The sequence below is a fragment of the Felis catus genome, chromosome B4 (assembly GCF_018350175.1).
Source record: "Felis catus isolate Fca126 chromosome B4, F.catus_Fca126_mat1.0, whole genome shotgun sequence".
NCBI lineage: Eukaryota > Metazoa > Chordata > Mammalia > Carnivora > Felidae > Felis > Felis catus.
The window spans coordinates 55749638-55767218 of NC_058374.1; the positions used below are offsets into that span (position 1 = coordinate 55749638).

Consider the following 17581-nt stretch of genomic DNA (forward strand, 5'->3'; position numbering starts at 1 on the left):
TTAAAGTCACTTGGAATTGGTAGCCAACTTCACATAACCCACATTGTAATTTGATTTTCAACGCATCTCATGCCCATGTACCTTAACAATTAGAGGAGAAGCTCACTGATACTATAGCAACTTGGGGTGTCTTGGCTATCCTTTTCCATATAAATTACAAGTTGAGTTATACAACAAACTCTATAGGTCTAGATCAATGTTAGAAATAATGAAATCTTTAAGACATTGAATTTTTCTGCTCACGAATATAGTGCATCTCTCCACTGATGTACATGTTTTTTACTCTTTCAATAAATTTTATAATTATTCCATAAAAGATCTGTGCATCTTTTATTGTGTTTATTATGGATTGGCATTTCATTATTTTTGTTGCTGTGGTAAATAGTTTTGTTTTTCAAATTGTATTTTCCCTTTATTATTGGTGATATAAAATGAACTTGACTTTCATATGTTGATCTTATGTCTGGTAGCCTTGATAAATTTGTGCATCAACTTTACAGATTTGTCAAATTTTGGTATATGAATTAGATGACAGTTTTCAATTTTCAAAAAGAAGAGTTTTGAATTTCTCTTTCAAATTCTTTTATGTTTGTTTCCTTTTAGTTTCTTATTGTGCCATCTAGATCCCTAAGGACAATTGTTGAGTAATATGACATCCTACTCTTGCTCTTTATTTTTAAAGGCATGTTTCTAATGGTTTACCTCTAAGAATGGCTTTTGCTATGCTTTTTTTAAGGTAAATACCATTATAATGTTATCCCTCATGAGCACAGAAACAAAACCCTTACTGAAATATTAGCACACCAAATCTTGAAGCACATAAAAGCTTTAAATAACATGAGAAAGTGGAGTTTATTATAATAATGCAAGATTGGTTTAATATCTTAAACTTGATTATTTTATTTTTCTAATGTTTATTTATTTTTGAGAGAGAGAGAGACAGAGCATGAGTGGGAGAGGGGCAGAAAGAGAGACACAGAATCTGAAACAGGCTCCAGGCTCTGAGCTGTCAGCACAGAGCCCAACATGGGGCTCCAACTCGGGAACAGTGAGATCATGACCTAGGCTGAAGTCAGACACTTAACCAACCGAGCCACCCAGGCACCTCAAAATTGATTATTTTAATACACCACATTAACATAATAAAGAAAATAAAGATGATCAATTCAAAAAGTTCACAGAAATGCATTAGTGAATAACGGTCATTCATGATAACAACTCCCAATAAACTAGGAATAGAAACCAAATTTCCCCTTTGGATAAAGGGCATACACAAAAAAAACTACAGCTAGCATTCTACTAATCCAGAAAGATAAAACATTTTTACTTAAGATCAGGAACAAGGCAAAGATGTTCATTCTCAGCATTTCTATTTAACATTGTGTTTGCAGTTTTAGCCATTTTAGTAAGGTAAGAATAAGAAGTGAAAGGCATACTTATTTAAAAGAAATAAAATTATGTGTCTTCATTTTTAGATGACATCAAAAGCACTATCTTCATGGAAAAACATAAAATCAACTTCATTAAAATTAAAAACTTGATTTTTAAGAGATACCATTAAAAAAAGGAAGAAACAATTCATAGACAGCAAAAAATATTTGTAAATATTATACCTGGGAAGAGACATGTATACAAAATGTATTGTTTAAAATTTAAGAACTCAGTAATAAGAGGAACTCCACCAAATGTATAATGCAAAAGATTTTAATAGATATTTTACCAAAGGAGATATATAAGGGCACCAAAAACATACTCAACATCATTAGTCATTAAGGAAATGAACATTAAAACTAGAGACATCATTATATCCTCTCTAAGATGGTTATTTTTTAAAAGACCATCAATACCAGTGTTGTTGAGAATGTGAAGAAACAATCATACATTCAAGGCAAGTGGTGTAAAATGGTATGGTTTCTTTGCAAAACAATTTACTAGCTTCTTAAAAGGAAAATCTTGCCATGTGAATCATCAATCTGCACACAAATTTTTAAAGCAGCATTATTCAAAATAGCAAGCATTTAAATAAACCCAAACGCACATTAACATTAACAGTTGAATTAATAAGCTAAATGTGTTAACTGCATACAATGGAATACTATTCATAAATAAAAGGGAACAAACTACTGATACATGCAAACTTCACATAGATGAACTTCAGAACATTAGATTTAGATTAACTTCAAAACATTAGATTAACTTCAAAAACATTTGCTAAATGAAAGAAACCAGAGATAAATGACTATATATTGTATTATTCCACTTACATAAAGTTTCCAGAAAAGACACAGCTATAGAGAATGAAAGCAGATCCAGAATGTTGGGCTGAGAGCAGGGATTGACTATACAATGGAACTAGGGAACTTTTGGGGGATTATAGAACTTTTATAAAACTGGACTCCAGTAATGGATTCACAACCATAAATTTTACTAAAAATAAGCAAACTGTACGTTTACAATAGGTGATAGGTGAATTGTGTGGAACATAAACTATCCCTACATAAAGTTGTTAAAATTTTGTTATCACCCCAATTCCACTTTAATTAAAGTATGATGTTCATCTCCTACACAGATATTGGGTAGCTTATTTATTGAAGGAGAAAAAGAAGGAGGAGGAGGAGGAGGGGGAAGGGAGGGGCAGGAGCAGGAGGAGGAGGAGAAAAAGAAGAAGAGGTCAAGCTATTGGCAATGGGAGCAGAAGGGACTGGAAAAATCCTCAGGTGTGACAGTAATTTACTTGACCTGAAATCACCCTCTCTACTAAACCACCACCAGTAATGATTTTGATGTGAAAAGGTTACTTAAGAAGGACTTAAAACACAGGAACTCACATAAGTTTACACATTCTGGTGATAGCTAGAACTAGGGACCCTGCTACTGCTAATTCCAAAGCAGAAACCTCTGTCAATGTGCTGAAAGCCAAAGATAAAAAAAAAAAAAAAAACCTAAAAGAAGTTATCGGGTGAAAACAAACATTTAATACAATCATAACTTTAGCAAAATTTTTGTCAAACGCAAGACAAACTAGGAGAAAATGAAATGACATATTTAAAATGCTAACAGTAAAAAACTGTCAAGCTAAAAGTCTATATCTGGTAAAATATACTTCAAAACTAAAGACGAATTATAGAAATTTTCAGGTAAACAAAACGTGAGAGAATTTGCTATCAGCGCGACAAAGAAAGCTAAAGGAATTTTATCAGACTGTCAAGAAATGATACCAGTTCCGCGTGAAATTAGTACCTGGGGTAAATATGACAAAGTACATTTTTAATATCCTGTATTTTGTAAGATACCTGCCTACTTAAAGTAAAAACAATGGTATATTTTCGGGTTTATAAAATACGTGGTAGTAATATACAGGATGTCTTCATGTCAGTTTGGGCAGCTATAGCAAAGTTTCATAGACTGGGTGGCTTATAAACAACAGAAATTTATATCCCACCTTTCTGTAGGTCTGAAGTCCAAGATCAGGGTACCAGCACAGTCAAGTCTGGTGAAGACTCTCCTCCAGGTTTCAAACTTCCAAATTCTTGTTGTATACTCACATGGTAGGGAGTAGAGAGAGGAAACAAGCTCTCTGGTCACTCAGCAGTGCATTTATCCCATTCATGGGGGCGCTACCTTCATGACCCTCATCTAATCCTGATTATCTCTGAAAAGCCTCACCTTTCAGTACCATCACATTGGGGGGTAGGCTCTCAACCTATGAACATTGGGGCAGGGGACACAAACATTTTGTTCATAACACTTGATAATAGGAGAAAATGAAAGGAGGGGTAAAGTGGCTTATCCTATTATAAACTTTTATTTTATGGGGGGTGGTATAATATTAATTCAAGTTATACTGTGATTAAAAATGCATATTATATAATCCCTAGAGCAAGAACTGCAATGAAAGCATAGATTAAAAACTAACAGATGAAATACTAATAAAATACATGATTAATCTAAAAGAAAGCAAGACAGTGGCATGAAAAGAAAAAGGAACACAATGAGTAAAGAGAAAACAGCATGATGATAGACCTAAACCCAGCCATATCAGCAACTGTGTTAAATATAAAGGGGTTAGACATTCCAATTACAGGGTAGAGATGGTCAAAATAGACACAAAGCTAACCAAGAGCCAATATATGTTGTTTACAAGAGATGCACTTTAAAAATAAATACAATAGAGGGGAGCCTGGGTGGCTCAGTTGGTGTCCGACTTTGGCTTGGGTCGTGATCTTGCAGTCTGTGGGTTCAAGCTCCACGTCAGTCTCTGTGCTGACAGCTTGGGGCCTGGAGCCTGGTCCGGATTCTGTGTCTTCCTCTCTCTCTTCCCCTCCCCCACATGCACTCTGTCTCTCTCGCTCTCTCTCAAAAATAAATAAACATTAAAAAAATTAATAAATACAGTAGGATGAAAGTAAAAGGACAGAAAAAGATATACTATAAAAATATTAAGCATAAGAAATTTTGTAAGGCTTTGTTAATGTCAAACAAAGTAGACTTCAAAACAAGGAGTATTCCAGAAATAAAGATATTACTTAAATATTTATATTTATATTTATTTATATCATAATATTTATATTGTTACAAATGTAATAATAAAGGGTTAACTCATGATCAAAATGTAATGGTCATGAATGCATCTTTCAAGCAATCAGATATCAAGGTGGTCAGTTAGGACGATGAGGCAAATTGAAAGTAACAATCAAGCCTTTATTCACTTACTACGACATTGCAAACAAGAGGCAAAAACAGGCACCGGTTCCTAAGGATTTCATTTTTTCTCGTGGAGTAGCACTGGTGGAGAGATAGGGAGATGCAGTGCAAGTGGGGGGATTGTCTCACTGCCAAGGAAACCTGAGGGCCAGATGGGAGGGAGGGAGGAACCAGGCGTGGAAAAGTTTTGCGTCAGAGTGGAGAAACATTCCTTAGTGTAGACCCCAGATGAGGTCTTCAAACTGAGGTGTTAGGCTAGAAATGCAGTGTGGGCAGGACAGCTGCTTCCCAGGCCTGCTGGGCAAAGCCTTGCCATATATGGTTTGGTATGATCAGCATAGTTGTTTGGCCTGGAGTTACACTCCTCAGTGTATATTGCAAAGAATTGCAAAGTACATAAAGCTAAAATTTATAGAACTAAAGAAGTGGACATATCACATATGGAGACTTTAAAACTTCTTTTTCCATAACTGATAGAGCAAATAGATAAAATGTCAGTGAAGATACACTTGACCTAATGAACATTTTTAGTATACTCTTGATAACAACTGTAGAATGTACCTCCTTTTAAGGTAACCATGGAAGCTGAGCCATAAAACAAGTCTCAGTATGTTTCAAGAAGTTAAAATCATGCATAGTATATTTTCTGAGCATGACAAGATTAAATGCAAAAAAGACAACAAAAGATACCATTAAGCACCCCCCCCATACATCTGGAAATTAGAATATATACTTCTAAAAACACATGGGTGAAAGAAGAATCACAAGGTAATTAGTAAGTATTTTGAATTAAACCATCACAGAAGCACAACATATCACAGCTTGTGGGAGTCACTCCTACTTCCCTTCTTTGGTCCCCAGATCCAAATAGTCTAAATGTGATCCAAGTATCTAAATATGGGGAAAACTGGTTACTGTCCAAAACACACATCACATCTTATAAGATGGTACCACAACCCCCTAAGATATTGTCTCTCAGATGATACTTAAAATAAGTCTCTGTCAGGCCTTGCCAATGTTGTGTTAAGCAACTGCTTGTAGATCAGCATTTCTCTAACTTTTCTCATTAACCCCCCCAAACCCTGCCCCCAAAGAAACTTTTAAGTTTTTCTCCTCTGAATCATTATAATATCTAACGTCTTTTTGCCCCTTAGAACAACTTTTGCTTCTTGTGGAGGCAATATTGCTCCCATTGAGAATGAATGTTCTTCATGATATGGTAAAGAGTAATACTCATTAATTCCATATACATAAGTTCCTTTCTATACTTCTTTGTTGGCAAATGTGCTTCCTGGTCATGTTGTATATAATACCAATATGATAAATAATTCATTTGGTAGGTTCATAGATGGTGGTACTGGCAGAAACATTGAGGAAAGGAAAGGCAAATCCAAAATAAATATCTATTTCAGTGAGAACAAAGGTTGCTGCATGTACCATGATGGGAAGCACTGATAGTCACTCTTGGCCTTTCAAGGCATTAACTGCCCTACCTTTATAAAAAGTGCAGACAAAATGGTATGCTAAATGGATACCAGTTCATCTCTTCTCTCAGTTACCCAACTACTTTGTCAATGGGCTGCTATACAAAGCAGGTTTGGTAGCAGGTACAGAAGTTATGCATGGAATCAATAACCTGGCTTCCACCACTGCTGAGCACCCTGCCAGTAATAGCAAAGGCTGACATTGAGCACTCAGTAGAACACCATTTCCCACGAGATCAGGAATCCACCTGATGGGAAGTTGATGAAAGTGACCCACGAAATGAACACTCATGTTCTATTCTTACTGTCTACTCTTCCTCCACACCCAAAGGTTGGAATCTTCCTGATTAAAGTTTGTCTTGAGATCAATAAACTCTTGATTGCCTTTTAATCTAACTTTTGATTGCATTATTTACCACAAAAATGTTCCCAAATACTGATTTTTTAATTCATGCCTGGAGACCATGACTTTGTGGGGGAAAGAAACAACTTTAATTCTATATAAAAGAAATAACAAGACTTGTTTTCCCATATTCTCAAAATCTTAGAAACTAGATAACAAACCTAGAATTATACGTGTTAAGTATAATTAGATATGTTCTCAACTTCATCCCATGTTCTCCAGATCATTCACAATGAACATCACAAGATTCGATTCAATAATCCTACATCTTTATATCAACAAGAATCTGTATCTCCAAAATAACAAGTTTTCAAGCAAAAATCTAGTCTGTGACTTGTAATTACCTTCTTTTTAGGTTTAGAGATTCTTGAGTAATTAATGCTTTGGATTTCTTAATATCTGTTTTTGAATGTTCTTGAACTCAGTAATATCTAGATTTTCCTTTACTTAATGATAGTTGGTAAAAACAAGTTAAATATGTTTTCCTCATATGGTCTGAGAATAGGTTAGGGTAACCCACATTTATTTCAGAGGCCTGCCTTTTTTACCCCTGAATGATTCAGCTAAACACCATGAAGTTTTAACATTAGGTAATAGAATGACCTTCTTAAAATAGCTGTAGCCCAAAAGTCTGTTGTGTGCCTTGAACTCAAGAGAGTTAATAAGGAGATCTGTACAAAGCACCTTGATCAATTTCTGAGGTGAATGTATGATAAAGGATGGACCAAGGTCACTTTTCCTGATGTCCATCTTGTTGAGAGTGTCTGACAGAACTGGGCCACTAGATCCCAAGGGAAATGGGAGTTTGAAGCAATTATCCAAATAATTCAGAGAAGAAGTCATACCCAGGTGTGTCAAGGTCACCCATATGAGCAGAAGGGGAACCTAAATATTTTGAATCTTGTTAGAAATTTATTAAAGAACTCTAGGACACACATACTGATATTGATTCATTACATAAAGGGAAAATCTTATCACTGGAAAAAAATAGGCTCATGTACATATATCACATTAAATAAATGCTCAATTTTCTTTCTACTGTGCCCAATAGAGAATGCCTTTCACCTGCATAAGAGTAACAATAGCGTTCTAAATTCTATTCATAGCATTTATAATTCTGTATTTCTAAAATAATTTTCTCACCAAGCTGCATGAGTTTTCATCTAGAAGGAAAAAAATCAGTGTAGCTGATATAGATACAAAATAGAAGGAAGAGAAAAGGAAACAGAATTACCCATACGCTTCTGGGAAATAAAAAGATTTCACACACTATAAAAAAAATCATTTTATTCACAGGGTACATTTCCAAATTTTCTCCAAGTAAGGGAGGTAGAGAAATTGAGACTTACTGAATCTTCTCACTACCAGCCATAATTACAATGAACACACCAAAGAAAAAGACATGTTTTTACAGCAAACCTCCTCCTATGACATTACATTTAGATTCTGTGGAAACCGCTCAGTAGAACCAACCGAGATAGATACTTTTTTTTTCAAGTCACACTATAAAAAGTACAAGTTAAAGTTTTTTCTTACCTGCTACATTTTATATTAAACTTAAAGAAATGAAGAGCATTGATTTTCCCCACACCTCCTGCCAACAGAATTTAGCTTCATTAGGAAAAAGTAATTCCATGTATACTTCAAAGATTATTTCAGTTTTATAGTCTAATCTAAGGTCTTTTCCAGAATTATTGCCCCCATGGACCAGTAATCAAGCTACACTGTATGAGAAAGAATATTTGAATTTCTATTTTTCTCTTACTTCCAATTTGCAAATATGCTAGTTTTTTAAGTTTATTTATTTTTAGAGAGATAGAGAAAGAGAGAAGGAGAAAGGGCAGAAAGAGAGAGAGAGACACACACACAGAGAGAGAGAGAGAGAGAATCCCAAGCAGGCTCTGTGCCATCAGTACAGAGCCTGATGTATGGCTCGAACTCACGAACTGTGAGATCATGACCTGAGCCGAAATCAAGAGTCGGACACTTAACTGACTGAACTACCTAGGCGCCCCTGCAAATTTGCTCTTGAAAAACAGTTTTCACATATGTGGAAGAATATATAAGGTGCAATAGTCAACTGAAAGAGACCAGCAAGAAACTTTTTCAAAACTTTTTAGACCAACTATGCTGTGTGGTAGAGTTCTAATAATGTTCTAGACTTTTAAAAAATTAAACAAGCTTTTCAATGGAGCTTCTACTTGTCTGTTCTCTCCCCTTCCCTCTAGTGTCTGACTCTGATGTACCCCTATGACCATCAATCACTACAAATTGTGAATCCTGTATGAGAGGGATATCTATAGTAACTTACGGACAAGAAAGCCCAAAGAATTGGTGCTTAAGAGTGAATGAGAAACAGAAACAAATTGTTTCCTTGCTTCCATGAAAGCTAGTATTTGCTGGAGAAACACATATTTGAATCTAATCATCTTAGTTCTCTTGTAGCTATCACCTAAGGAGCTCTTTATGAGAAGGTTCTACTACTTCAACAAAAGATATTTACATACAGTTATCAGACATCTCCAAGGCCTATATACTATTGTGCATTTATATAAAATAGTCACATTTACTACAGTTATAAGAGTTCTTGCTGATGGTAAAGATACAACTTGGAACAGACATGGCTACACCTCTAAAGAGACAGGTACATGAAGGAAATACAAAAGGAAGTGGGAGCCAAGCAGAAAAAGTTAAGGCACCCTCTGCCACCTAGCCAGACATTTTTCTCTTTTCAATGGGCATAAATAATGCAAGGTGTGTGTGTGCGTGTGTGTGTATGTGTGTGTGTGTGTGTGTGTGTGTGTGTTTACACTAAAACAGAGAGGAGAAAATGCATCTAAATCTTTCTAACTCTCATCATGCATATGGTGACCATGTTTCAAAGGGTCACCTTCACTTCCTACCATTGCTGCCTCATCATGACAGGAGACCTAAATAATAATCTTGCATATGTGTCAAAGGGGATATGAAAATGGCAGCCTTTGTATATCCCAACATAGACACCAAGGAAAGCGTAACTCGAAGAGGGGCAGAAGGGTCCAAGTAGGTAAACAGGTGCCACTCTTCCATCTTCTTCCCTAAGTGTCTCACAACCTGGTTCTCACACTGCTTCTTCTAGAGTCTTTTCATCATGAGCCATAATTACTGCATAACAATATATTTCCTTTAAAAGGTTTTGGAAGGTTCTATTCTTGGGACTGAGCTCAAGGACAACAGCCTCTGTGCTCTGGGCTTAGCTTCAGACTAAGATCCCTGTCAGTGGTCCTTCACAATTAAAATCCTGATTTCCTCTTTCTCTTTTTCATTTTGGTTAAACCCTTCTTTATTACAATTTTCCATTTCGCTTCCTATGCAGAGAAAAACAGACATATCTGACTCCCAATTTCTCTGCCCTGGATAAAAATCACATTTCTTAGATGTTTACTGGTATCATGTGACACATACACTTTTAAAATGACAAATAACTGGAGAAAATCTAATTATGTAGAAGCAGAAAGAGACATGATCAATATATTTGAATATTACTCTATAAAACTCCCAGGCAGCTTTGCATCATTGATTATATCCTACAGCTTTAACAGAAAAGCAAAGTTAGAAGGGATTTTAGCACAATGTAGGGATCAATAAGAATACACAGGAGGTGGGCAAACAAGTGACCATAAAATATAATTCCTCTCTTGTGCTTTAAAAAAGTTATAGCCATGGGCTTTAACAGAAATATGTACTTCTTCTGTATTGTGATGATGAGCAGAGGCCGTGTTATGTTTGAATGAGCCTTCCTTCCACACGTCTCTTTCGATCCCTCACCTCTAGGATGTATGTAAAAACTACAAGAGAATGAGGGTAAATTCTTGGCTGAGGGTAAGCCAGTAGTATCCATTTTCTTATGATAGGAAGGAAAAAGGCTACCGCAACTGTAGCTTCATGTTAAGTGTCTTTCTTCTTACAAAATAGGACTCTTACAGTGTTCAACCTAAATATTCTGCCTTCATGGTTAGGAGTTGCAAACAAACATTCTAAGCTTCTGGATTCTTTTGGATCAGTGTCCAGGGCTTTTAAAGAAACTATACAAGAACGGGTGGAAAATAGTTGACCCCTGAACAATGTGGGATTGGGGGTCCCAACCCTGCCGTGCAGTCAAAAATCTGCATACAGCTTTTGACTGCCCCAAAACATAACTACTAATAGCCTATTATTGACCAGAAGCCTTACCAACAACATTAACAGTCGATTAACACATATTTTATGTTATTTGCATGATATACTGTTTTCTTACAATAAAGTAAGCTACAGAAAAGAAAATATTAAGAAAATCATAAGGAAAATACATTTACAGTACTGTACTATATTGGAAAAAATCCATATATAAGCAGACCCATGCAGTTCATACCTGTGTTATTCAAGGGTCAGCTATACTTGATATCTCCCTGGCTTCAAGAACTTAGAAAATTCATCTGCATGGAGAAAAAAAAAAAGCTCCATTTTTAATAATCACTGACAGGGCCATAATTAGGTCAGGGTGACTAGAATTCTGTCACAGGACACCCAAATTTAGAGAGCACAAGTTTAAGAGGAAAAAAAAACTGTTTACAGCAGTGTAAAATTTCAAGCATCTTAGCAAATTTCCACACCAATTCTCCAGTCACAAGACTACAAGCTTGACCCCAGAGACAAGCCAGCTTCCCTGGTAGTCAGCAGAAATAGATAGTGCTGGAAAGCCAAGGTCAAGGGCAGAGACTTCTCTGACTTACGTACCGAAAGCTTGGGAGTAGGGTTGTCTCCTCCTCTCCACTTGCCTCATCCTCTCCCTGGCACACGGTGGATTGAAACTGCTAAAATTGCTGGTCATGTTTAGTTATAGTTACTACACACTTTGCTGGGGGCTTGATCTAAGTTTCAGGTGTCTTGTAGCTGTTTCTTGATGCGTGCTCACTAAAAGTCAGAGTCTGAGAGTCAGCCTCTACCCTGGGAAGATGAAGAAATAAAAAGCACAGTACTGCTCTCAGTCCTTACTCCTCCCCATATTTTCCCTCAGGTTCTCACAAAAGTCTTTACAGCTCTTGACCTCTGGAACTCTAAACAGAGCAGATATTATTATCTGGTTCTGGTGGGAAAATTTTCATAGGAATAAGAATTCCCTGAAGTTTTTGGTGGACTGTGACCTTTTAGGTCTCACCTAACAAGGATTTGTCGGTTAAAATTTTCACAAAGTCAACATTTTTAAATATAAAAATTAAAATTACAGATGGCTGATTTTTCAAACAAAGAAATGGAAAGCTATCTATAATAAAATTACAAAACTATGATAGTAGGTAACAAGAAGAAACGTCATTGATATTTTTTTTTCTATTTGGAATAGTCTATAACACTTCTGTAGAGCTTCTGACTGAGAATATTTTTGTCAAATTCAGAATCCTGGGATTTCTTCCATTATTTTCCATGTAGATTGTTAAACTGTGTTGCCCATTGCTCCAGGTATGTTATATGTATCCTAAAGAAAGTTTGTAGCCAAGAGAAGGTCATGAGACATCAAAAACTCCAATAGGTATTGTCTGAACATCTGCCTTTTGGGGTCATTTGTATCATTTTGGAATACTACCTTGTTAAAATAACAGTGAACTATACGGAAGCAAAATCCCAGGGGCACTCCTTAACTTCATGTGTTAGTTGCAGTCCAGATGCACAATGTTATATAAACTGTTGGTCAAATACTCTATATAAAGCATATGTATCCACTGTCCTCTTCCATATAAAAATATTTCATATAAAAATCAGTTTTCTATCTTGGAGAATGACTTAATCCTTCACCCATCTTAATTTTGCTAACGTGTGATTAAAATTAAATGGAGGTCACCCTTACTCATGATCCTTAGCATCGGTGTAATTCTCAAACTGGAGCTGATAAAAGTTAAAAACTCGTATCAGGTACCCATTTTCAGTCTCTTCACCCCCTCTCTTGCCCCCATGGAGCAACCTAGTTTTCGTCAATAAAAAGCAATTTAAAGATTAGAGAGGTTGACTCCCTCTTTTGGCAGATGCGTTGAAAGTGATGAAATATTTTCTTACTGACTGTGTCTACTATAACCTGAATATCTTCTCAGCTAACCTTAAGGGTCAGCAGTATTAAAATGTCATTGACCAAATTTGGCAAAGTATGAGGTCCAATTCTGAAGTTCTCAGTTTTAGATAAAATAATAGGTACTTAGAATTCAACTTCTTAATAGTAATAGAGTATTCCAGACTATTCTGCAAGATAATTCTGGAGAGATCCTCACTTAGGGACACATGTATTTCAAGAAGGACAGATATGTATAGCCTATGCTATAATGCCCCTATACACACACACACACACACACACACACACACACACATTTCTAAGTTTAGATACATCTATCTAACCACAAGAAAGGGAATATGGATGGCATACTTATGCATTGTCAGTATAAAATAATGCCAGCTGCAATCTGCTCTAAGAAAACATTCTCATTCAATGGTAGTCATACTTTGAATGATGTGAGCATGTATATGTATCCTTAAGTGAAGAAAAGTTGGGGCAGTCAAAATATTCTTTTGGTCTAATCCAGCATTTTCAACATTGACACTATTAATGTTCTAGAATGGGTAATTTTTGCTGTGGGGGGCTGACCTCTGCACTGTAGAATGTTTAGTGGGATCCCTGGCCTCTGTCCAGTAGATGCCAGTAGCACCTTCCAAATCATGACAATCAAAAATGTTTCTAGACCTTGCCAAATGTCACCAGATAGGGGAGGGGAATTACCCCAGTTGAGAAGTACTGGTCTAAATAAACATTATCATCTCAGGCCATTTCTGTTTGCTTTTCCAAAGCAACAAATGTATAGACTAAAAATTGCACACTATATTATATAAATCTATCCCAGAAATCATAACAAGATGTGAAATTTCCAAATAGCAGTTTCAGTGGAACTGTGACGTATGGGTTTTAGGGAGCTCATTAATTACATTTTAACAATTTCATCAGTTAAAGTACTAATTCGTGTGACATATATGTTTTTCATTAGCCCTTTTACCTTTGATGAAGTGTATAGGTACAAATGTATTCCTTTCTATGGTAATTATTAAATAATAATAGGTCTAAAGAGGAAATAGGTTTAGGGTTTCACATATAGTGCATATTTACTATAACTCACTCATAGTACAGTCTCATTACCTCTTTGCAGCAATATAGAATCAAAATAGCAAATCAGTTCTACAAGATATCAATACTCTCAAATTCTTAACTTTCCAAATATCAGTATAATCTGTGTTATGTCAACCATTTTTTAACAGCTGATTTCTATAATAACCTCAATATTTACTCTTATTTAGAAATTGCCTATTCCAATGATGTTGAATTTTTCCAAGGGCTTCGTTGACTCAGTATCTTTTAAATTAATCCACCAAAAACTGTCACCTGTTTTAATTTATGTGGTATACTAAGTCTCTACCATTAAAAATGAAGCAGAACTTTTTGGCATAGTTTGCTTACGTTCTGGTGACATTTAAAAGAATGAAAAGAGTGATTTCTAGTGTCTCCCTTTAGATTAAGGCATTCCAAAGCACAAAGACAACGAGAGGCCTCTTTTATCTTCCTCTTACATGTAAACACATTTGGCTGCTTGTAACCTGTCAGTAGAGTTTGTTTGCAGTGTGAAAGCTGATGTAAAAAGCTTTCGGAGTAGCCTTACCTGCTACTACCAGGGGAATCAACATCTACAAATTCACATCCCTTTACTTGTATGAATCATGCCTTGTGTCACCACCCTCAACACAAGGTCCATTCATGAGATGTTAGGGAGAGTCAGAATGAGTAAAACAATTCTGCTCATTTGGGGTAAGCATTTGGGGGTGACGCTGGTGTGAGCACTACGAGAAGCAGCAGTAAGCCGGCCTGTCTTTTATCAAGGTGAGGTGGGTAGTTCATAATATACATTTGTAGCTCTTTGACAATGGTACAGATTTTGCCATACTAGGTCATGTGGGTTCAGCTTTCCTACTTGTATGGGAATGAGCTTTGTTTACCTGTGTGTATGTGTGTGTGTGTACATAAATATATGCATGTTTTGTTTGCATGTATCTTGGAGTGAATAATATACAATGGTAGATAGAAAAGGGATGTGCCCTCCAGTCTGTTTCCAGACTAAACCTTACATCATTGTGCTTTACTTCATCTCTGAGCATTAAATTAGGAAGACGATTATGCCAATTTGCAAATAAATAATGCACTCATATTTGCAGCCTTTTTGCACTGAAATAACATAATAATACAAATAGGCTTAAATAATGCAGGCCTAAAATGGAGTTTATGCCCTCAATTCTGAGGAGAGAAAGTATCTCACATTATCCAGACTATGAACCAACACAGTCTAAATTCTACAATGCTTCATTCACATTGTCTAAGTAGATTTGACAAAAGGAGAGGAAGCAATTCTTATTTAACATTTTTTAAATGGAAGGAGACTAAAGTTAACATAGACTTGGTTCAACAAATCACAATAATTAGCTGTAGTGTTTCGTATCTTTATTACTCAGTAAGGTTTTTTTTTTTAATCTACCTCATCACCCACTCACTGCCCCTCAATAGGGCAAAAATAAATATTAATTTTTTAAAAACCTATGTTCTATAATATACGATAGGTTTTTTTTAATCCAGATTGTGTTGATAATCAGTAACACTTTGCCCTGGCATTTCCTTTACTCTACCTTGATTAATTGCTCAGCCTCAGCAGCTAGAGTTCTGTTTTGTTTGTGAACTGCACCTTCTAGATCAGAACCATGTAAATGTGTTTCACCAACATTACTCCATACTCCATCAGCATGTTACTAGTTGCAAATCCACAATCTGCTACAAAATATTTCATAGGATGTTTCATTTCTTGTTTGTCTTCCAAGCCATCATCAAAGTAGAGTTTCTCTTGGGGGTTTGTAGTTGTTTTGTTTTGTTTTGTTTTGTTTTGTTTTGTTTTTCCAAGTGGCCCATGTGAATCCATGAAACGACTTGACCATTTCCTTTTGGAGTCATGTAAAAAATCTAACAAAAATACCCTGGCTCAGTTCTTTCTTTTCCCATGGTCCCTAGGAAGTGGGCTGGAGTGGAGTGTCTTCACATGGGTCTAGCTGCATTCTCAGTGCACCAATTTTATGAAGATACCAGAGCTGGAGAAATTCTTCTGGCATGGCATGGAAGCCAGAAAAGGGCAAGACATTATCATAGTAGTGGTGGCTGATGGGCTGTTCATGCATATTCACAGAGAAGGGCCAGAAACCATAGATGGCTACCTCTTCACAGAGGCCCAGAGCTGCACTCACCAAAAAAAGTCCTGTGGACAGGCGCTTGGCATGGATTCCCCTACTCTTCCAGAACTTTCCAATGCTACGCAGAAAGTTGGGGTTGGCAAAGAGCACTGTTTGATTGGCACCAACATCTGACAGTGTATAATAAACCCGGAGGGATGGCTCTGTTCCTGTTTTCATAGAAAAAGCAGGCATGTAGATGTAACTGTGGTTATAGATTTTCATGTTGTCCACAAATGTCTTCCTGGACCACAGCAGATTCTGAAACCTATTAAAGAGAAGAAGTCAATTAAACCTGAAGAAAAGGAACTCATCAAAACCCACTCTATTCTTCTGATGGCCCTGATAGTTCACATTATCTCGGCAGGAGGGAGGCAGAGGACATGAAAACGATGAAAAATGCTTCACTTGTATTTAAAATCCTCCTTGATCTGGGTGCCTGGGTGGCTTAATCGGTTAACCATCTGACTTCAGCTCAGGTCATGATCTCACAGTTCGAGCTCCAGGTTGGGCTCTGTGCTGACAGTGTGGATGGAGGTTGGAGCCTGCTTTGAATTCTGTGTCCCCCCCTCTCTCTGCCCCTCCCCCACTCACATTCTGTCTCTCTCTCTCTTTCTCAAAAATAAATAAAAAAATTTTAAAAAATTAAAATCTTCCTTCATCTTACCAATTATCTCTCATCAAGTTGCTTGGCTTCTGCCAAACCTAACATCTTAAATTCTGATTAAGATTCCTTACCAGAATTCCCTCTGAACTAAAATGCACTGTATATTTTGTTCTCCCAGAATTTTTTGCCTGGAATGTAAAAATGGTTTAATACTCATAAATTCACAAAGGGTTTTGGTTATTGGATAGGATTTGGATAAAAACTACTTGTCTAATCTGATATAAGCACAGGACTGGTTTCCTCATCTGCAAATCAAAGGAACCACCTTGAAGATACTTCTTCCCATTGAAATTCTATGATAGTAGAAGTATTCAGATTAACTGAAATATTATAACTATAATTTTACACTGAAAAAAAGACTCGTTACTACTATCAAATGATGCTGACAGAGTTGACCACATTGCTTGCTCCAAAGAACTCTTTTTTCCTATGTTCTTTCAGTTTGGGTTCAATAAAGAGAGGATCTCTGGTTCAAGTGCATTCAACTAAAATTGATGGTATACATCCTATGGGTCAGGTACTGGGGAGTTAAAAATTTAATGACCCAATTTTTGTTCTCAAAAAATTCAAGTCCAATTGCAGGAACAAAAATATAAATGAGTGCAACATAATGTGCTAAATGGAACAGTTGATATTTGTATAAAGTACTGTGGAATACAGATGAAAAAATAATTAATCCTGCCTTGGGAGAGGAGTGGAGCCTGAGAAAGCTACAGACAGGGGATGACACTGAGTCCCACACCTCCTGTGGGGAACAACATGAAGAATAGCAACTAAACTAGAAGAAACACTTTGGTCACAGGCAAGGGTAAAAGTATACTGACACAATAATGAGGATTCTGTTTCCCTGGAAGGTGGGAGATGGGAATGGTAGAGGTAGTGGCTGAAGATAAGACATGTTGCAAAAAACCTCATGTGTCTCTAATTTGTTTGGACTTCATTCTGCAGCGATGGGGAAACTTTACAGCAGTGAGTACTCACAGCACTTACTATTTGCATTACAAATATTTC

General features: G+C 36.4%; 1 protein-coding gene across 2 annotated transcripts in view; it reads right to left on the minus strand.

Moving 5' to 3' along the window:
* Nucleotides 1-7858: 7858 nt before the first annotated feature.
* ST8SIA1 (ST8 alpha-N-acetyl-neuraminide alpha-2,8-sialyltransferase 1) overlaps nt 7859-17581 on the minus strand; it is a 151194-nt gene continuing 141471 nt past the window's right edge. For both annotated transcript variants that reach the window (XM_003988490.6, XM_019834673.3), the window contains one exon: nt 7859-16171. In XM_003988490.6, coding sequence (XP_003988539.1) covers nt 15685-16171 — 487 coding nt within the window. In that variant the 3' untranslated portion in view covers nt 7859-15684. The remainder of the gene's footprint in view (nt 16172-17581) is intronic.